Genomic DNA, 22,676 nt, shown 5'->3' with positions numbered 1-22,676 from the left:
TTTTCTCTGTGATATTTTCCACCATATAGCTATGTTGGAATGGCCGTGATACGAACTGTAACATTCATGGAAGGGTAAAGCAAAGGGACTGAACCGTTCCAGACACCACAAATATTTTTTGCCTTCCACAAAAACCGAATGTGAAATCGTGATACTTGCCGTGTTCTGTGAGATTCCAGACTGACCTGACCTTCTGAAAATCGTCCTAAGTTGTGCTAAAATAAGACAAAGGCGCTGGTAGTTTTAAAATTGCTTATTTGTATTGCCACTCACCATGACGTAACGTTCTTCGGGCCAAAACAAGGCTGCACTCGAATTCGAGTATCAATTCAGACTTAGGTGCGACCTAAATTCAACACAGCGGCCTATTGTCAAGGCAGTCGTTTGTAAATTGTGCGTTGCGCTTCCTACCATTTGAGTTGAATTCTGGGACGTCTGCGAGTGCTGCCAGAATAAAGAGTTGGTTTCGAAATGGCGGCGCCCTTTTTTTTTCCTAAGAAATATACGGTTGATATCTAGAACGTGAAACGAGGCTTGTTGCTCTTTCATTTCAACATTCACTTTTTAATGTGAGAAAAATTTTTTTTTTTTTGGGGGGGGGGGTTATGTTTAGAGAAGTCTTCTCCTTTAAAGTGGTTCAAACTATTGTATTTGATTTTAAAACAATTATTTAACAGTTCAAAGTCACCATGAAACATTTCAGTGTTCATTTGAGATCTTGAAATTAGTATCCAAACCATCTGTAAGTGATCTACAATATCATAATTACCTGCAGATTTTAGTTTTGTTCTTGTGGAATATAATAATCCTTGAATTATTTGCTTTCATCTGACCATGCGTCGTTGTCGTAACTTTGTTTTCGGGATGTCGTTGATCGTCGTCGCATCTTCGTTTCGTCGTGTTGTCGCAACTAATGATGCAGTATTCAATCCAACAGGATTTCTCTCAAGTTAATTGCTGTTCGGGGTATGACAATAATAGTGTTTCTGGTTCGCTTTCTGTTGTCAAGATGCGATGATCAAAGAGAACAGCTTCAAGAGAAATCATTGTGCGTCTGTTGCTGTTGGTTAATAGGTGGGACTGAAACAAATTCAATGCTTATTTACTTGATAGAAGATTAAAACTAACATGTTATGCCCGCTGATAGCAGGTGCCAAGCAGGTGAGTGGCCAGTTGATAAATAATGATATATGCCCCACGAGCTAATAACCACAAGTCAAATTAGGATACAAATTAGTATTTGAACCTAACTTTGTGATGCATTTTCGTTCAATCCATCGCTGAAGAACTTTCTCTTTTGTCAAACAGTTGCAGATTATTTTTGCTCATGTGGCAAATCACAAATGGAAATCGCCCTCTGGTTGACACAGTCCTGTCTCCTTGCTGTGGCCTTATTCGTTTCTCTTGGGGAAGAGCTGGTTTTAGACCCAAAGGGAAACGAGTTGTTTCTGAATTCTATTCCCGTGCTAAATGAAAAAACTCGGCATCAGCCCAACATGTCACAATGTTACCTGTTGGAGAAGCCTGCAAAGTGGCAGATTTCATTCGGTGTTCTCACCGCCGCACATGCAACCTTCTTACTCGTGCTTTTTAGACTGCGAAGCCACAAGAAATCTCCCCAGCCTATTTTACCCGTTCTGTGTGTAACCAGCTGGTTGATGGTTGTGTTGCTTTTGTGCGCAAAGATCGTTATTTATCTAACACCGAATGTAACCACTGAAACAGGCCCAAAAGGTGACTATATCACCATAATTCTTACTATTGCCTGGGAGGCAACCAGGGCCCATTTCGAAAAATGGTCCCAAAGGATTTTTCACGCTGTTGTGCAGTCGATACAGCCTAGTAATTATATGCAAGATTTCATTCAATGGCAACTGAATAAAATTTACGTCTGCTTGCCTGAAGGTATGGCAATGGAAGAATTTGGGCCAAGGATACCTCGAGCTACCTTCGTGTTAGTTATAACATACTGCATTTCTAGTGGTTACGTGATATTTCTTGTTTTAAATTACGAGGAGGACACCGTTAAAATGAGCTGTGAGCAGTTCAACAGTAGACGTAAAAGATCTGCAAAGCATAGAGATTATGGTTGTGACAGTTTAGACCTGGAAGGGGAGGAAATGAGGCAAAGAAGAACCATAATGTGTAAATCGAAAAATTGCCTTCGGGGAAAAGAAAAATTTAGTGTTGCTTTCCTGGAAGAGAGTGACGAGGAATCTTTCGTATTCGGTTGGCGGTTGTAAAGGTTTTAAAAAACTCGCACAAGTTTTTTGTCAACAAAGCGATGAGTTACTGTGACTTCTTGTAAAAGATATCTCCGAAATGAGAATAGTTTACATTCACTAAGGTGACAGGACGAGATGGAGAATATACGCTAGTCAGAGGTTTCGTTTTTAGTAGAAGAGTAACAATTCTTTCTTTCTACTCACAAGACACTAGTGGTGTCGGAGCGTTTCGACGTTTGACTAGAAAACGCTATTGATGGCGTATCTGTGCAAGCTGAAGACATTTCCGTATTCTTACTTGCAAGGGGCACGCATGTAAAGAGATGATCCATGCAGGCGAGCTGCAAACAAAGAAATTGCAGGAAATGAAAAAGGAACCTTGAAGAAAATTCAGGTCGAACCCGCGCGCCTCAGAGACCGATTAGACGCTATGACCATCTGAGCTACGAAAGCCACATGCTGAAAGCCAAGCAAACGTTTCCGGATTCCTCATTCTCGTAAATGAATCTGATCATAATTAAATATTAAGATGGAATACATTTTCCTTGGAGAAATGCATCAATGCAGGACAGCGTAGGCATGCCGGACCCTGTGTGTGACGAGTTACAGCATCAAAGAAAAGGTGTTGTAGAGGCGGAATAATCTCCCAAAATGATCGCGATCTTTTATCTGGGAGCCCACTGCGCTTGAACAAACTGAAAAATGCCTCAAGTTAACCGAACACAAGATATAAAGGGGCAAAACCTTTTAAAATATTACTTCAACAACCTTGTGAATTCGAGTTTTATTTTCCCCAAAGTTAATTACACGTATACGTACGAAGAACCGTTTAAATACGTGTAGAGAGTATTTACTTCCAGCACAAACAGTCAACATAAAATTGCGGAGAAATAAATAGAGAGTGTGCAATGATCACAAGATTTTTGCAGAAAGATACGGATCAATGTCAGAACCAAAACAACTGCGCACCTACCCTTCCCCTAACCCAACACTCACCCTAGCTTGCTATCAGTTGATTGTTGTTGCGTGAGGGGAGGGCTAGGTGCGCAGTTTCTTAGACACTGCCATCGATCCAGAGATACCATAGAGAAAATTCATCCGAGCTTCTGTGTAACATTGTGCACAAGGCATGATAAAAACAATCCAAGAAAATTTGAAGTGGTAATCGTTAAAAAACTATATCTCCACTAGTATAGTACTCTCTCTCTTTACTTCTCCAAGGTGTGAATTAAAAACGATTACTTTTTTTTTAAATGAAAACGAACTTTTAATATCAATGTAAAAAGAAAATAATAAAAACGCTTTGCGACCATACGGCAACGCACTTATAAAATCATCAACCTCTAGAATAGCAGAATGAGAGGGAATAAAATTAAAAACACCGTCATTTGAATTCTTATAAAAAAAGCTTGACCGACATTACTCTTGGTATCCATCGGGAGAGCTTGCACGCGTCCGAAAGTTTTCGAATATCTTTCAGCCAGTCAGCAAATAGCAAGACCACACAAGTTGCTTGGCAACTATGAAAAACGCTGTCTCAGTCCAATTCTACCTAAATTCAATCTGTCATTTTGAGTAGAAGAAATTCTTGGAGAGGAAACGTTTCTTTAACAACTTATTATTTATCATTAATAAGCTAGTTTTAAAAGTTATTTCTGACAAAACAGGGCGCACTCGCGAAATATATCCCTTTCTAAAACGCAAGCACACTTTCATCCTTGTAACATCGCTATCGTCCTTACATACATGTATCTTCCATAATAAAATGCATCCGTCACTATTTTCGTCGAACTGTTCGTCTCGCGGCTCTTGGGTAGCATCGCAACATGGGAAGGCAAATATGACGTTCAAACCTCAAAAATTTCTCGACATCTTCACTGCTTGGACCGAATTCCTGAATCAACGGCATTCCCACGAAGCCACGCTGTCAGTTCGGCAGCAGAAGGACACTTCATCCTTACCCATACCACAGACATGTGGCAGGCACGTGGCTGGCAACCTAGACTTCACCGACGTTTCCCAGTATTTCTCAATTGTCTTCAGTGGAGAAGAGGTAGTCACATTTTTCTATACACGTTTGAATGAATAACAGCAAGTACATGTGCGTAGACATCTCCAACCGGGTGAAGTCCGGACGAATAATAGTCGGGAATAAGACCAATGCTATGTTTCTCGATTCCATGAGATTGTCCTTGGAAAACTCCGTCACTCTGTAAAAAAAGTGTTTTAAAAGAATAGGTATCTGCCTAGGCCATTTTGGCATTCAATTGAAAACCTCCCCGAGCCCGAAGGGAGTACTGTACACCTATATAAAATACATTGATGATACTGCCTGTCGTTGTATTAACCCTTTACACCCTAACATCAGAATGCATATTCTCCATACTGTTCTCCGTGCATTTCTAAGGAAGCTGACGAGGAGAATTTGTTTAACGATCAAGAGCTGCTTTAGCTGGTGATCATCTGCTCTATTCTCATGACTTTCGTGTTTGTTTCAGGGGTGATATTGTGAGGAGAAATTAGATGCTAGTCACTCTTAGGGGTTACAGGGTTAAATGCTTTGCGCGAGAGAAGAAAGATCAAAACTCTGGTTTACAACTCAACCTACCGATTCAGATGGAACATGATTCGTTTGAAGACGGCAATGTTGTGTGGTGGTATATCTTGTAAAAGCTGCTTGAGTCGAGCTAAGCGGCTATTGGCATCAGCATCAACTGCACAGGAAGGATACACAAAAAAGTGAATATACATGAGGAACCATTTCTTTTAGGTGACACGGCCGGACGCAAATTCTTGAGAAGCGTAAGAAAAACAAGCATTTCCAATCGTGGGCAAATAAAGAAAATAACGAAGTGTTCCCAAGGAACAGAAAAATAAATATTCGGTAAAAAAATCTGCACAATGTATACGAGACTCCAAATTTTAAGCTCTAGTATTATTAGTTTTTGCTACTACTTAACAGAGAAGGGTCTATAAGCCACTTCACTATACAATCGGTTCAGATTTTGTTCAACTTACCCATGGCATCATGGAATGAGCTCTGATAGGCTCCTGGGATTATTGGCTCTGGGAGGAGCTTTAGGAATGACTTGAAGGCACCTGTCACTGCATGGACCGTAACCCCTAGCTCGGCCAACTCTACGTTAGGATCTGGTGCAGAGAAAAAGAAGGAGGCAACTTTCCCTTAAATTTTCGTACCAAAAAACCAGATGAACTTTTAATAAAGCTGATACCCAAGGTTGGAATTGTTTCCGGGCACTAAACAGTTCAAATCTTCGACCACACTTCCATACATTAAGAGGCCAAGTTTCTGGAGAAAATATGGTGCTGCTTCGGTGGGGGTTAATATAAGGTAATTTGGTTTTAACAACTGAGTTAATAATGTAAAGAGTTTCTTAAGGTAACGTAACGAGGGTTAGCCCAAAGTCAGAGCCCTTCGTAAGTACACTCAGTGGAAAGGCTGACGCTCGACACATTAACTTTGAAAACTCCAATTTACACCGTTGTACATAGCAAACTGGTTTGCCTCCTGCCAATTAGGCTTCTTGATAACGTTTCGTTCGATTTGGATTCCTTTTTTGATTGACTGTAAACAAGTGGGAAAGCTAGGTGCACTTCTTCTACAATATAAATACTGCAATTTTCATTTGAGTTACTGTTATCAACTTAATAAAAACTCAACTACTTACTCTCTTCAACCTTCTGTTCAATGAGGTTTATGTCCGCTGCGTTACCATTCACTCTGTATATTCCCTCTACTTGCATTCCTTTAAGATGACGAGACAAAAAAATAAAAAATATAAATCACTTTACGCTGTGTGGAAACATGGCTTAATAAAATGAATTTCTTAAAAGTTGACGGACGGTTTATCCAATACACACCTTTTGAAAAAGGCAGGCAAAGTCTACAAATGATACCAAAACACGTAACAATCTCATGTGATAGCCAATAAAAAACGATCACAACGATTTACGATTTACTGGGATTGCGTGACTCACCTGTGTTCTCTACAAATTCTATACATTTATCCAAGAATGCAGGGACAAGTGTTGTTGGATCGCAGATTGACTCAAGCGGTTGACCAAAGTAAGTGTAATTGCTGATATTTTTCTGTCTGCTCTGGAAAAATTTGTCAATCTTCTCCCTATCCTTTCTCTTCTTCTTCTCTTCACGTTTCTGACGCTTCTCGTCTTCTCGCGATTTCTTCTCTTCTCGCTTCTTCTGCTTCTGAGCTTCGCGCTCCTCTCGACTCGGTTTCTTTCTGGATGACGACCAAGGCTAAGAAACGATAAAAATATGGTTTTAGACACTTTGGCTGCTAATGTTTGGAGGGTGAGTTAAAAAAAACAAAAAAAACAAAAAACAAAAAACAAAAAACAAAATAAAACAACGAAACAGAAACAAATGACCACCCAAGTAATTTGAACCTACGGCTTCCCGTTCACCTTAATCATTTAAACCCTAAGAGTGACCAACATCTCATTTCTCCTTACATAAATACTGTTGAATCATTTATTATGATCGTGAGAATTAAGGAAATGATCGTTAACCTGAGAAGCTTTGACTTTTACACGAATTCTCCTTGTCAGTACCAAAGGAAATGTGTAGAGAAGAGTTTGGAGAATATGCATGCTGACGTTAGGGTGTAATTGGTTAACTTTCGTTTTACCTTAGCTATTAGTCGTATCGTCTTTAGTCCAGTTCAGAAGCTCGTATCAATTAACACAAATAAACAAAAAGATTAAAAAATACTCACCGATTTCCTTGGTTTATGACCGGGCGAACCTGGGTCATCCTCTGTTTCCTAAGATAAATGCATCAAAAATAGTTTAAAAGCGAACGGACAGAGCCTGGTACAGAGCACACCCACACTGTGTATTTGTTTGGTGTGAAACGTCTGTCTGTCCAAGTAGCCCATATAGACGGAGCTCGGCCCAGTTTCTAAGCATGAAGCGACCATGAAATTTAGGACTTGTGTCAGTGTTTGAGCAACTGGGCACCTACCCCTTCCCTAAGCCAAAACAGTCCGCTGATAACAAGTTAGGGTTAAGTTGGGTGAGGGGAGAGGTAGGCGCAAAGTTGATCAGATACTGACATTGATCCGAATATTTCTACTTCCACTAGACAGGATGCCATAAACTGAACCGCTCAACCTTGTAAAAAGGTAGAGGGCTAAAGTAAGTCAAATGCTAGTAAACAAGTAACATATTTTGTGTACCTCTTCAGTGCCAGGATCTGACTGCCTCTGAGGTATGTCTAAGAGGGCGGGCTGAAGAGAACCAAACAGAACAAATTATTTCAAGACCTTCATATGTACAAGTCTTATTTTGTCCCAAACAACTTCTTTACAGCCTCAGGCTCTCATTACAAACAACACGCAAACTGAGATTGCGGACTAAGATTTTCCATTTTCCCTTTTTCTAACTAGGTCGATTTAGTTGATGCTTACAACTAAACTTTCCTTGTGGAATGAATAATAAAGCGAAAAAAAAAAAAGACATCTCTCATTACGACTTGTCCAGGTTGGCTTCCTATCACTGTAATAAGTTCACCCCAGTTCAGAGTATTTTCCTAGTGCAAGGGTGATTTTTTTTTTTTTAATAAAAACATGAGTTAAATGAGACTACTTAATTCTTTCACATTATTTCTCCCAGAAGTTTATCTGTAAACCTCGAATTCGCTTTCAGTCTAGTTTTCTAAGTTCGCCACCGAAGAGGAAAGAAAGCCTTGGATAATAGTTTGTATTGCAATACCTAAAGTTGGAAACTTTTCTCCCCTTCACCGAGCCGTTTGCAACCCTCGTCCTTAAGAAAGCACTCCTACACCTGTACTTATATACACACCCTAGCCAGTCGTTTATTTTTTCCTCTGGCGTCTAACGTGCTGCCAAAGGAAGATTCATCTTCTTGACTGGAGGACATAGTTCCACCTTTCCTTTGGTCTTTCTTGCCTTCCAAATAGAAATACATGAACCCAATAAATAAATTACCCCATGGAATCAACTTATTTCTCAATCTTTATGTTTCGTAATACAGTGGAACCCCTGTTCCGGGGAGCACTCATAGGGCTAAAGAGTGCCCTTTCTTCTTCAATGAAGGTAAAGAATACAAAGGTCTTAGCAGCTTTTTTGTTGTCGTTGTTGACTGCAGGCGGAATGAAAGATTTGTGTCCTCGAGGAAAAGTGTCTCCCGATTAGTCCAAAAGAGGTCACACTCGACTATGAAGGCTTCTCATTCAGAGGATTAATAATAGTAATAGGTCGGAGTGGAGACCAATTCGGTCTGTAATCATACGAGTGATTCAGAAAATTGGACGAGCGAGAACTGGGAGTCAGATTTGTCAATCAGAAGTATCATCATTAACTGAATCAAGCGACATGAAGTCCTGTTACCAATAAATTATAACCATAACAATTTCCGAGGAAAAAAAAAACGTATTCATTGAATGAAGGCCTTATAATGCCAGTCTTTAAACACAACCATTACGATCTTGGACAAAGGCACAGCCTCCTATATTTTGGCAAAAACCCAGCTTGGGATTGTTTGCCAATGCTCAGCTAAGATTACTGTAACCAAATCTGTGATTGAAGGATTCCTTTCAGTTCACTCAGTGGGATTGGCTGATTGTAACTGTCTGATTACAAGTGTCGGAATGCAGCTGACTGTCCATTCGCACTGTCCGATTGCACATATATATATTATGATTATCAGTGAAAAATAACGCAGTTCATCCACCAAACACATTCGAGGAAAAACACCCTGCCCCACCCGTGTGCCCACCTGATTTCCTTCCAGAAAACAGCTGTTTCTTGTGTACCTCTGTAGGTACGTTTGGCGTGGACGACTGACCACTTCGTGTAGTACTTCGAGATCGTCTGATGATATTTTTTTTCTTCGCCGGGCGCTCTTCAGTTCGAGGCAATGTAGCCTCGTCCCCAGTTCCTTGATCAGACGTGGCGCTATCTCCTCGCTTTTCACGTCTTCCGTTTACTGGGCGACCAAAGGTGTCTAGAAAAAGCCACAAATATACTTCAAACCTGTTAACGCGCGAACAGAGAAAAGTATATATCGACACCGTCTTCTGAAAGAGGGCGTTGTTTTTATAAAAGGATGTCCAGAATTGTTGGAAAATTTCATTGACCTCCTTGAAATCAACAGATTACTGGGCAGACATTTGAAGGTAATTAAGAGGTTAATTAGCATAAAACGGTATTCGAATAAAGAAATAAATCTTAGGACTTTAAGGCAAGAACAGATGGAAGAGACACACTCACCTCGCCTGGATTGTCTCTCCAGCGTACTAACGTCTTCAGCAGAATGCGCCAGCCTCAATGAAGCTTTAGCTGTCACCTTTGCATGCTGCTTTGGTTTCTTGTCAGAATCGCTGGGTTCCTCAACAACAGCAACAGCGTAAATAGTCTTCCGGGGTTTTCCTGATATCTTCAGATTATTTTTTAATGCTTCCTGAACTTGAGCATACTCTGGGTCGCTAACATCCTGAAAGAATGAGAGTAACAAACACATTAATGATGTGCTGCGTCACGAGTCTACCTTCTGTCACGACAACACTCGTCACGTTAGTCTTGACCATCCTACATGTAGTTCCCAGAAATTACAGAACGGACAAACATTGTAAACGTCACTCTTGGCACCCCCACCATGAAACATGTCAGTCCGCTCCACTCATTTTTTTTTCTTGCGCAGGATCAAAGCGGGCAATCCCGAGCGAGAAAGATTGTGTGGCCAACCAGAACACAAGATTTGCTTCACCTTAACCACAAGCAATGCCAGCTTAATCGCATAATGTACATGATGAGTTATAGCTTGAAGACTGTGTGTTATTTATCCGCCTTCCATACTTATCTGCGTGTATTCTCACCATTCGCGACCAAGTGTTTTACGCGAAGGCGTGAGTTACGCGAATCATAAGAGCTCTTACCTCGAGTAGCTACAATGCTATTTTGCTCGTAAGGTATAGTGTCATTAAAGTGAAATGAACTTGTATTGCAAAGCTCTCACCTCTTGCTGAGCCAGAGGTGCTCCTGCATCCGACTCCTTTCTGTGGAGATCAGGCACAGACGAGTGAGACTCATCCTGTCTTGCATTCATCTTCACCCATACGTCATGTTTCGGTGTGACCATTTTGTTGTTAAAGAAGTCTATCTTCTCTTTTACCTTCATATAGTATGGATCCTCCGCTGCTATAGAGGAAGGCCGGGGTTGTACGTCGGCTAAAGCAGCGTAGGGGTTTTCTTCTTTCAGGTTCTCATTCTTAAACGTGTTATAGCCCTCATCATCATTGCTCCTAAGAGTATCCGTTCTGGACTCCGCTGGAGGGATCATGGGTGGGACTACAGGTGGGAAATCCTCGCTTAAATCGTAATTCCTCTTCGGAAGGGGTGGTGGAACTTCGCGAGCCGTGGGAGGAGTCTCTCGGGCGGATTTTTGCGACTGCACCAAATTGTTGTTGGCGTAGAGGGTGTTCTCGATCAAGTTGACCTCACTGTCGTTCATGGTCAGATCTTTGGATTTCCTGAACGAGCGTTTTCGAGACAAGTCAACCTGAGCGTAAAGTTCCTCTGACTTACCCTCTCTCTTCTGCCAGACATCACTGCTCTGCGGCGTACTATTGGGAACGCTATTCTGCTTTAGGCTCATAAAGAGGGCATTCGGCGTCGAAGTAGCGTAGGGCTGTAGATCGCCGCTTCCTCTGGAATTCCTCGCCTCACTGTTTTTCATCGCACCAAAAGGCCTCTTGACGGAATCAAACACTGCGTATGGATTGATTTCAGAGTCATCCAACGTCCCATTGGACATTCGATGGACTGACTTGGGGGAGGCTGGTTGCTCCTGCTGCTGGTCACTGAGGCTTCGTCTCCGGTTGAATTCGTCTTCGCAGTTCGCCGGCCTTTTCCTTGGCGGCTCCGGTAGAGGATCATGCTTTGAACGGATTGAATTGTTGTGTTGCTTCTGAGACAGGCGAAGTTGTTGTTCGGCCAAGAACTTCGAGTATGCTACCTCGCTCTCTCTTTTCTTTTCCCAAACTTGATTGAAAAACGCAGCGAACGCACCAGCTGAAAATAAAGAGCGAAACGACGCTACGTTAGTCTCCCCAAACCCAGAAGTGAAATACAATCTAGACTTTCGACTATAAACAGTCCAGCAGAAACATGAGAAATGAGATATCACGCGAGCAACAGCTTCTTGGGAACAGTTAGAGATAGAATAATTCCCGGAGTGGCACTCTAACGAAGGGCTGACGCTCGAAGCGACAGCTTTAAAATCTATTTTTAGTAGCTAATTTACATTTCCAACTCCGTTGATAAAACCAAATCATCTTGTAAAACCCCAACTGACCCAGCACCACAGTTTCTTGAGAAACTTACCCCTCTTCACTAATTACGTTTCGGTTGTAGGGGGACAAGGCTATACTATGTCTTGCAACTTGTTTTGCATTATCTTTTTAATTTCATTTTTATTTTCTTGCGACAAAAGCCGAAAAGAAACCTGCTCAGCACAGAAGCACGGAGATGAACATGTCTCCTTCGCATAAATCGTTTCACAATGAAGAATTAGCTTCGTTGAAGGAAGCGCCAACGTAGTTTTTCGTATTGATTACAACAACCTTCGCCACTGCCACAAATTTTTAATGAGTGGCTCTACAAAAAAAAAAGAAAAAAAAAAGGCCTTCCTCTACGCAGCTTGTTTTGCAAAAGAGCAACAGAACTCCAAGGCAAGGCGCAAAATTGTTGCAAAGGGAACAGAAGCATTACACCATAGCAATACTCGTCACTTAAAGCCTTTTTTTTTTAGTTTGTACGCTGAATTTGCTCTTCAAAAACCGATTCGTTTTTTGATCGCATTCTCTCTGCGACAGGAATACGACTGATGTAGTATTAAGCTTATTTATTTATATAAAAAGTGCGCCTTGGAATTCTTCAATGCCATGCCATGTTACGTTACGTCGCAGTCGAACAAAAACAAACCTTGATGCTGAAATTGCGAGGAGGTTGTCTGGAACTTTGCAAACAGTTTGCTAGCCAGGTTCGTGCCATCAGCCAACAGAGAAGCTGCCACATGGCTGTGAAACACCACACTGGCGCCAGCAGCACTGCCTGTTACTGCCAACACCTGTATAGGAACCTGAGGTATAAATCCTGAGAAGCCACTGAAAAGGAAAAAAAAAAGAGTGGTTACTGACAGTGCGGGACAAGGAGGGTTGGGTGAGCAATGGAGATGTGTTACAAACTGTTGCATACGTAGGCTAACAGATTGTGCGAGGCTTTCTTCACGTAGAAGTTTCCTCATCGTTTTCACTCACCCGCTCCTTTTCTCGCGTTTAGGAGGCTCAGAGCTCTAACCCGCGACCAGATTGGTCGCCATGGCGAGAAGTAAAAAATTTTTGCGACTAAATTTGCAATGTCGGTCGCCAATTTGGCGACATATGTTCGACGGTCAAGTAAAATGCCGCAATATTTTTATTCCTTAGTATCAATGATATAAATCCAAAAAGAGAACAAAAATTGGCTTAAAATAGTGTCGAAGCTCTGGCGATTTCTTTTCGAGGAATTTTCCTTTTTCCCCCTTGGCCCTCCCTCCGAGTATGAAGCTTTGAGGTGTTCTGTAGCCCGCCGATAGAACGAAATTATTCTCTTCATTCGAGCCACCAGGTTTCATTCCCGGCAACCTTTTCATGAGTTTAGGATGCTACATAGCGACTTGGGAAAAAGTGGACACGCATTCCTTAGGCTTGAGAAGGTCAGGTAAAAGCGATCCCCACGAATTCTCGCTGTTGTTCTGGCAGTTATTTTTACAAATATTTTTACGCATCTCATTACCTTAGTGTTCCTAACGAGGCTTTTCGTATGGCCGAGTACACCAAGATGTAGCCATGATACATTTGGTAGTTAAGGCTGTATGCTCCTGTAAAAAGAATATTAGCACATGAATTCAGGCCACCAATATCCAGAACCCTTGAAAAATGGTGTTCGGTTTGATTGAAAAGCAGCAGAAAGGTGAGGAAAAACGAAAAAGAAGCGCGAAAGGGACATATTGGTAAAGATTAGATTCTTTGATGTGACTTAAGTTCAAATAAAAAGGAAAAATAAAAATAGCACTCACAACCTTGAAAATGTCTAGCTCAATTTTGAAACAAGCGCAAGCATTGACCTAGCACTGCAGTGCATGTAATAGTTATCTGCACACGTTTTATCGGAAGATTTTACTTACTATGGTAAGAAGTCAGAGTTATCTGTACTCGTCGCTTATCAAACCCAAGGTAAGTTTCCAGGATGATTGTGTCCGGCCGGTTGGAACTTCTCCAACAGTTTTGATGGTGAAGAAGCGGCCCAAGAATCAGCTCCACTGGATAAGGATCTCCGCACATGGCACACAGCATGATCCTAAAACAAGAGAATTGGAGCTCAAAACAGCAATTCTCAAATGGGTGCGTTTTCCCGCGCTTTACGCCAGCCATCTCACTGGCAACTCGAGATACCTTCGTTCGTTCTGATTGGCTGTTGTGATGATTTCGCTTTGGTTTTACAACACTCATCGAAAAGCACTCTACTACACTCCGTGATTGGTTCAGAAAACTAACGCCATTCTTTACACAAACCAGATAGAAAACCAAACTAATCGTGGCTTGGTCACTCGTGTTTTACGCGCATCAGGCGTAGTAAAGATTTCATACGTTTGAATCCATAACTGCACACCATCAACACTCCAAAGAGGAGAGAGAAACTGTAAGCGTTAGCCCTTTAACTTCCTAGATCTGATTGTTAATTCTTCCTTCTAGCTGCTACACATTTCCTTGCGAATTAGTTACGAGAATGTGGTGTTAGATCAAGATGACAACTTCTACCTGATAGGTTTGAGTAATCTCATTACCTTTTTGCTGAATAATGTATGGATATTATGGGGAGAAGTTAAGTGTTAATCACTTCTGGGGTGTTAGGTGTCTTGCCTGAAAAAACGACCTGGCCAGGGCGAACCCTGCACATTAAAACCCTAAAGTCAGTGCAGTAAAATTCGACCAGTGCGTGTCTCTTCTAGACAACAGGAAGTAATTAATGTATTAGACAACAGGAAGTAAGTAATCTCTATGAAAAGACGAACGAAGTCAAACGTTGGTACGACATATACAACATAAAGAACCACACGTCGAAATAATAACTAAATCTCTTACTTCAAATCCGGATCACTGTCTTTCAAATCTTCTATTGACAGATTGGTGCGAGCTTGTTGTTTTAGGTTTTCTACCAGTCCCCGCATAGCGTCCACAACTTGTGTCTCATGAATCATCTTCCCGGGTGAGAAGCGAGCCACTGGCAAATCAATGAATGTTGCATTGTACCTGAATCACAAAAAGAACAATTTAAAACCAAGAGAATTACGCTGGACTCCCAAACGTTCCTTTCGGTCAGTGACATTGTAAAGTGAAAGGAAAAACTTTATCAGTTGTGAGACGAATAAAATCACTCCATAATGAACAGATGTTCATGGAAACTGTCACCAAGAAAACTCACTATCCTCAGTAGTAAACTACATATCAACTATATTCAACCTGCTGATTTACTGGGTTCGTACAGTTTTGAGAACAGATTAAAAAAAGTTGTCCAAAATTGCCAAAACCACCGTTTAAGTATCTAGACTCAACCTTATCAGTAAATCACATGGCCAGTGGTGAAGTTGTTTAGGGCTTGCCCAGATCTGGAAATTCTAAGGTCAAGCTTTTCAAATATCTAACCTTTATGTAAGTTAATTGACATAAAAATTTATATAACTGACGCAAAATATTCTTAGCAAGCTAAGACCTGGATAAAACTCGACTACACTTCTTTTTCTTTGGTAAAAGAAATAACTTTGAGTTTCCATACGATTTCAAGGTCTTGAAAATACTTTCAACAAATTCCCAGACTTTCTTAAAGAGTCACGTCTCTATACGCACCCTAGATTCTAGTGGTTATACTCAGATTTCTAGTGAAATAGTAGACAACCACACTACAGTGTAGGTACATACCTGGAGGCCAAGTCTTGACCTTCCTTTCTCAGTTGATGAATATTATCATCGTCGCTAAGATTCCTTGCCAGGACGAGGAATGTTGGAGGGGGAAGCTGCACAGGGTTTGAGTCATCCACGCTGTCGTACTTACAACGCTCGCTCATTTCACTCAGACAATAGCGAATAAAATCCAGAGAACTGGATGAACCATAGACACAGAAACAAGCTGGAAGAAACATGTGCATTACAAACAGCTTTAGATACAAAAATAAATTCTTCACTTTTCAGGTTGACACAGGTGACAAGATACCATTTGCAGTATGAATAACAACTGTACAATGTTAACCCTTTGACTCCCACAAGTGACCAAGACAGAATTTCTCCTTACAATATCAATGCAATATCAACCAGATAAGTGATGAGAATAAAGAAATATATCAAGTTGGGGATAATTAGTTGATCCAATAATAAAATTCTCCAAACTAACATTATAAGAATTGTATGGTTGACGGTAAGGAGAATTACAAATTTAATCTGGGAGCAAAAGGGTTAAGGATGATTAAGTTTCCTTGATGAAATACAACGCATCATATTCCTCCCATGGAGACTTTTAACGGCTGGAATTATCTCCACCTTTACACTAACTCAACCAGCACTACCACCATCAAAAAAGCCTCATTTTGTTTCCCTTGTGTTTTATCTAAAGACTTGAACATGAAAATTTTTAATTTTAACAAACTCCACTCCCTCCAAATTCAAATGTCCCCCCTTTGACATAGGCAGCAGAGCAGGGGAGACAAGGTGGCTGCTAACTAAATAGTTCCCAGTCTTTTCCATAATTTGATGTGACAACATGAAGACCATAAAACCCTATTGTTTTTAAACTTATTAAGGGACTTGTCAGAAATTAGCAGGGGGGGAGGGGGGTGGAAACAGAGGGGGGTCACAACTTTTTGAGCCTCAGAAAAGGGAGGGGTCATGAAAAATGGGCAGTTAAAAGGGGGAGGGTCATGCAAATATATGCCCGTGATCATGTAGAGGTTCACCCACAGAAGAAAAAGGAAGTTCTTTATTTGGAAGAGGTGGATGATCATGATGAATGTGAGGTAGATGAAGGGGATGAGGCATTACCCACTTGTTCTAGTGATGAAGACTTTGTATTGGGAGAAATAGGAGAGTCGAGTGATCAGTCAGACTCTTAATGCTGTCATCGAAAATGTATGTATGTAGCATGACAAAGAACAGATTAGAAATATATTTTGAGTTTTCATTATACTGACACACCCTAGAATATTGCAAGAACTAGATTTTATCATTTATACAAGAGGGGGAGGGTCATGATATTTTAGGCCAAGCTCAAGGGGAGGGTTAGCAAATTTCACTCCCATTGCAGGGATGGGTCACCTTATTTCCGAACCCAAATTTAAAATTCCCACCCCCCCTCCCCCCCTGCTAATTTCTGACAAGTCCCTAATGGCCCTAAAGCTCCTTCATTATTGCTAATCACCTTGACTAGTCAAGTCAGTCCCAGCCAAAGCATATTCTGGTGGATCCATGTTGCCATCCACCACATGATAGTCCAGTTCATACATGCGGCCATCAAGGACAAACTCTAGATTGTCTGGATCTCCATATGAACACTGGGTCTGCAATATCAGAAAAATATCAAAACTAAAACATGGAAAGAAACAAAATAACATACTAGACACTACTAAATTAAAGTTTGGCTTTTTTGATAGAGAAGCTATGCAGTATATTTCACTCTTTAACCCCTTGGAGTGATAGGCAGATAATTTCTCCCAAAAGATTACCCTTTAATCCAACATTAAGGTCATGAGAATTAAGGTCATGAGAATAAAGGAAATGATTGCAAACTCAAGAAGCCCTCGATTGCTAAACAAATTTTCCTTTTCAGTATTACAGGAATATATAGGGAACGGTATGGAAAACTTGCATACTGATATTAAAGTATAAAAAGTTATATGTAAATGTTTTCAACCTTGAAATAAGTGACAGGCAGTTCTGTTCTATTATTACCATTATTATTATCATTATTTCTGTTTTTATGATGACACCTTATAATCTGTAACCAAAGACAATGAGCAAAGAAAGGTAATATATACATGTACATACCCGAATTTCACTTTCCATGGCCTGAGCAAAACCCCCACTGCCCAGAATAAGCAGGTTAATTTGGCTGTCATCGCTGTCTAGTGTCTCACTACTGTCCATGAATGTTGGCCTGTCAAAAAAATACAGAATAAGAAACACACCAAGTTCCAACTGCTGCGTAAAATCATAATAAATTGCAAAAAAAAAAAAAATATCCATGATTTATCTCCTAAAACTTGTACACAAGAGTTTCTTCTACAGATAAAAACACAAAAAGATCATATCCATTATGCAACAGAACAATATTTGTTTGTGCATGTACATGTATCTGTAAAAACATATAGGATAACACTGGATCCACAATGTAAACAAAATTATGTTTTGTCTGTGTTTATTGGTGAATGTCTAAAAATAAATCGGTTTGCAGCCCTGTTCAAATTTGATAAAGCTTGGTTAATCTCAGCATGCACAGTACCATACACATAATGTACATGGATACAAGAGAGATCTTAAAAAAATTAAAGGGATGAAAAGCAATTGTGATTCACTCTTTAAGCAATAGAAGAGTTGTTAGAGTAATCTTTCACTTTCACAGTTTACCACAATCAAACTTCATCAAATTTAATTCTATGTAAACTTGAGATTGATGAAAATAATTGGTGAAAGCATGTTTGTGGAGTATAGACATATAATAATTCATTCATTCTAGAAGTTAAGGTGCATCAACCTTCAACTGTTTTGTTGACTGTCATCCAGTCAATAATGAATCATCTACATGTCACTGTAAAGGCATGACATCATCTTTAGCTAACTATCCAGAAAATGATATAATTTTGTTTGTGCATGTACATGAATACATAAAAACATACAGGATAAAAATGGATCCACAATGTAAACAAAATTATGTTTTGTCCATGTTTACTGGTAAATGTCTTAAAAATGAATCAGTTTGCAGCCCTGTTCAAATTTTATACAGCAACAACATGCACAGTACCATACACATAATGTACATGGATATAAGAGATATCTTTAAAAAAAATAAAGGGATGAAAGCAATTGTGATTAACTCTTTAAGCAATTGAAGAGTTGTTAGAATCGTCTTTCACTTTCAAAGTTCACCACAATCAAATTCCATCAAATTTAATTACATGTAAACTTAAAATTGATGAAAATAACTGGTGAAAGCATGTTTGTAGAGTATCAACATATAATAATTCATTCATTCTAGAAGTTAAGGTGCATCAACCTTCAACTGTTTTGTTGACTGTCATCCAGTCAATAATGAATCATCTACATTTACATGTAAATGCATGACAACATCTTTAACTCACTATCCAGAAAATGATGTAATTTCAAATATACTTAAAAAATTACATGAAGTGGATATAAAGGTTATGAAATGTAAACTACTTGTAAAAACGAAATCTGAGTAACAAATGAGACAACCTAATGCAATCTGATTTTTCCCGCTATCTGTGAAACAAAGATACTGGCCTTAGCTTGTTTGAGACAAGTGTTAGGCATATAAATTTTCACACAATTGTGTTCAACTGTTCATCTGCTTTTCAGTGACCTCGAATAACCCAGAAAACAGAACAAAAAATAGCTTCTTAATTAATTGCTTGTGCCACAACAGCAAAATCGTGTGAATATATACCTCAAACGATTATCATTCTATTTTTCTGTTAATGAAATTTAACCCTTAAAAACAGGTTGCATGCATAGTAATGCTTCAACAATACCATGCTTTGTGTAACAAAGGACAGGTGCACATGAAATTACATGTAATTTTAATAAATATCCCAGAGACAGCCAAAACAGTGATCTCATCAGTGGCTCAAGAATCTCAAAAAATAAAAAGTTCAGCTTCAACGAAGAAGCTTATAAAAGTGACAACTTAATTTACTTGTCAGGCTCAATTACCATACGAAAGGGAAATAAGTGGGGCACAAAATAGATACAAAGTCTAAAACTGAAGGACCATGGAAAATTTAATTCTCAAAAAAATTTAAAACTGATACACCTTGGATGTAGCAATTGTGGATTTTTTTTACTCTTTATCTTTTTGCCCCTTTTTAAAACCTGCTCGATTGCTGAATTATAAAAAATCACCTGAAACAGTGCAATAACTCCAAACTTCTGTCAATGATTTTGAAATCACAGTTTTAATTTAAAATAAAATGACACCTTCAAGACAACACAAAAATAAAAATTTCAGGCTAAAAGAGGGTGGAGAAATATTTTAAATTCGAAACAGATATTATGAAATGCAAGAGAAATCTTCAACACAGAAATTATGCGCATATCATTTCTGATTACACAAAGGCCTTTTGGGTGAAGGGACAAGTGTAAAGGGAAACCAGACAACAAAAACATTCTCCCTGAGGTTATAAGCGTGGGTATGCTTTCTGTTTTGCCAAAACAAGTGCGCATATTTTGAATTAAGAGCTGGTAAATAAAATCAGGGGCTCCAAATCTCTGTGTACTTTGCGGAAAATTTGAAGCACGAGTAGAACGTTTGACTTGCATAAAATTACGAAGATGAGCTGAGTATGGAATATATCTGCTGTGTTATGAGTAGTAAATTAAAACCAACTATTGATGTTTTAAATCCGATTAAAAGAAGCTAGCAAAAAACAACACCCAAAGTGCAATATTTCATTGTAATTAAGCATTATTCGTGATTACCCAAGTTGAAATTGGCACCAGTGAAACTTACAACCTTATATTTCATCAATTATTTGCAAGGACAAAACAGACGATTTTAATAGATAAAAATTGTACCTGTATGTGGTCGTCGCTACGATCTCTTGCATGAGCCGATCGCGGCATTTCTCCGCTCCACTGAGGCATCTGGTGGGACTGTACAACAGAGCGATGTGATTTATCAAGCCGATTTCGCGATCGCTGTCCAATTTATCGAGCCGTTTGAAACGATCGTCCTCGCTCAACGCCTCTTTTATTACCCGTATGTCTTCGGGAGCGATCGAGGGTCGCGTATTGGGTTCAAGTTTTGAAAACAACCCTGCTGATTCGAATAACAACTCTTGAAAATCGGCTTTGGCTTTCTCAGTAATGTCACGACGGTAGGTGTCAAAAATTTTTGTTTTGTCTGAGTCGTTCAAGTACTGAAAACTTTCCTCATTTTCCAACAGCACAGCCGCTTCTATCCACGTTGTGCCTGGTCGAATTTGCGGCGTCAACTCCAGTAGTTTACGAAATTCGTTCATCATACGGAGCCGTTTTTCCGCAGCTTTTAACTTTTCCGCATGGTTCTGAAACACTTTCTCTGCTCGTGGGAGAGACAAAATGTCAAAAGGAACACGTGGATCGTCGTTGAGTAGATGATCGCTCTCATTCCAAGCTGTCTCCTCCGGCAAAACTATCATCCATTTATCAAACTGTTTGTGATTTCGAATCGCCTTTTGGCAATTTTGCCAGTTCCAGTGGCATAGTTCCATCGAAGATGCACTAGGTATAAGCTCATCTAATGCACTTGGAAGTCTAGACAAATACCCATTCAACTTCCTTTCTTCGAATTCTTTCCTTAACTTTCTGATGTGCTTATTAAAAAGTTTCTTGCAAGCTTCCAGCCCGGAAAGATCGCGGTGAATTTGAAATTCCCTTTCATTTTCCACTAACTTTTTCGTGTTTTTCCATATCACACGAAAGTCGGTAACTGTTCTATCAATAAGCCTTTGAAAATCCTGAACGGCTTTTTCTAATAATTCTCGTTGAGTTCTTTGCGCCTCTGTGAAAGGGATAACTTTAGAACGCACCCGTCCGCGTTCGATGAGCTGCGCCAAAGCTAAAAACGCTAAGTCCACATTCACATTTTCGTGAGCTGAAGTTTCGATGATCGGGACATTCAACTTTTTAGACTGAGCAAAACGATGAACTTCCTGTAGTAAATTAAGCTGTGTGTCGTCGCATTTTGTTGCCACAAGCACAAACGGTTTTTTACTTTTCTGCACATAAGTGAGAATAGAACACAACAAGCGCTCTTGTTGCTCTTCGAGTCGTTTCGACTGCGTAGCTTCGGCGTCGTAAACGACAAGAAAACCATCGATAGTAATCTTTCCCCCGGGTAGAATGATTTGCTCGTAGTCGCTCTGTAAAGCTACTTGATCCCGGCTGATATACATCAACTTTTCAGCGGAGGAGAGCTTTGGAATGGCACACCGCTTTGGGTATGGTGTAAGCTGTCCTCCCCGTGATAACGGCATAAGAGTCGCATCGTCGATAAATTCGGTCTGCTCTATGACATGAACGGCAAATTCACTTCCATCTTCTGCTGTCTTAGTTGAATATCCCCAGTACAAAAACTGATCGTTGTTCAACACTCGTCCGCCAAAATCAGAGGAACTGAATACCGAAGAATGTTCTGTGAGATATTCGTCGGCCAACGGTCGAACAAAGCGGTTACACAAACACGACTTTCCCACTCCAAAAAAAGCTTGATCTCTATCTAAGCCAGACAAACCAACAACAGCGACGTTTACACTTCGTGGTTCATTCCCCTTCTTGGACATGGCGAGGCCTTCTAGCCGGCCAAAGATGCAAAAGATGTACAGCGCGACCTCTATCGCTAACAATTCGCCGCCATTTTTGATTTTTGTGTTTGATAATGATAAAAGTCACGTGACCAATGTTGTAATGTGAGGCCTGTTGCAAAAAATATCGCTGAGCTAAGTGGAGTCATATTTCCTATTGACAGGCGATTGAAATACCCTTGGGCAAATCTCGTCAATGAGTCATTCACGTAGGACAAAAAAACCCCAGTGATTGCTAGACAACCCACTTAGCGCCACTCGCTCGTCAAAGAACCGTTTGAATTTTCCGGAAGTTTACAAACATGGCGGCACACCATGTTTTGGGTGAGAGTTGTAACGCCGGCGAACGCGGTGTATTCTTTGCAAAGGCGCGTGTTTTTTCCAGAGAAAAAAAGTGGCTTTGACCTTTAGATCTGTGTTCCACTCTATGTCTCTGAACTTTGTGTTTGATTAATTAAGATTCCGTACGTTTTTCTATAGATTAGGATCGAATTAATCAAATTTTAAATTCCAATATACTTGAACTGTTGTGTTGTGCTGTAAGGCAATTGTTTGTCCCTTATCAGTTTTGGGGTTTCAATGGATGGTTGATTTCCTTGCAGTTATATTGCAAGGACAACGGACCAGATTTTCGGAATATTGCTCCTTCCTAATCATAAGATCAAATCACAAATTTATCTTGACTACCAAAAAACAAGATACCGTGAAAACGTAGACTAGTGGCAGCTAAAATCCCCAAGAAAGTTGAACAGATCAGATTAGGTCCCCAGTCTAATATATACT

General features: G+C 40.0%; 2 protein-coding genes across 2 annotated transcripts; one reads left to right on the top strand and one right to left on the bottom strand.

Moving 5' to 3' along the window:
- Window positions 1–667: 667 nt before the first annotated feature.
- On the top strand, window positions 668–2,281 carry LOC149048847 (uncharacterized). Its single transcript, XM_089200792.1, has 2 exons — window positions 668–742; window positions 1,309–2,281. The coding sequence occupies exon 2, from the start codon at window positions 1,344–1,346 to the stop codon at window positions 2,241–2,243; it is 900 nt and encodes a 299-aa protein (XP_089056918.1). The 5' UTR covers window positions 668–742; window positions 1,309–1,343; the 3' UTR covers window positions 2,244–2,281.
- A 713-nt stretch (window positions 2,282–2,994) lies between these two features.
- LOC113668421 (rho GTPase-activating protein 5) lies at window positions 2,995–22,049 on the bottom strand. The gene is made up of 19 exons (XM_027184312.2): window positions 20,125–22,049; window positions 17,362–17,470; window positions 16,736–16,874; window positions 15,247–15,454; window positions 14,413–14,580; window positions 13,455–13,627; window positions 13,064–13,148; window positions 12,212–12,393; window positions 10,245–11,299; window positions 9,500–9,722; window positions 9,006–9,233; window positions 8,070–8,176; window positions 7,445–7,495; window positions 6,983–7,030; window positions 6,225–6,504; window positions 5,915–5,992; window positions 5,244–5,375; window positions 4,834–4,939; window positions 2,995–4,435 (listed from the first exon to the last, which is right to left on the bottom strand). Exons 1-19 carry the CDS (start codon window positions 21,870–21,872, stop codon window positions 4,255–4,257), a joined length of 5,301 nt encoding a protein of 1,766 aa, XP_027040113.2. The 5' UTR covers window positions 21,873–22,049; the 3' UTR covers window positions 2,995–4,254.
- Window positions 22,050–22,676: the final 627 nt, after the last annotated feature.

Source organism: Pocillopora damicornis, chromosome 3, assembly GCF_964200805.1.
Source record: "Pocillopora damicornis chromosome 3, jaPocDami1.2, whole genome shotgun sequence".
NCBI classification, from domain to species: Eukaryota; Metazoa; Cnidaria; class Anthozoa; order Scleractinia; family Pocilloporidae; genus Pocillopora; species Pocillopora damicornis.
Note: the sequence above shows the minus strand (reverse complement) of the source record. Positions and strands in the feature narration are given on the sequence as shown.

Bases quoted from the DNA above. Each gene is read 5' to 3' on its own strand.
- LOC149048847 (XM_089200792.1), top strand. From the start codon at position 1,344: ATGGAAATCGCCCTCTGGTTGACACAGTCCTGTCTCCTTGCTGTGGCC.
- LOC113668421 (XM_027184312.2), bottom strand. From the start codon at position 21,872: ATGTCCAAGAAGGGGAATGAACCACGAAGTGTAAACGTCGCTGTTGTT. The intron at 16,875-17,361 runs GTATGTACATGT...CTGATATTGCAG, and splicing joins CCATGGAAAGTGAAATTCGG to ACCCAGTGTTCATATGGAGA. The intron at 9,723-10,244 runs GTGAGAGCTTTG...TCATTCTTTCAG, and splicing joins CACCTCTGGCTCAGCAAGAG to GATGTTAGCGACCCAGAGTA.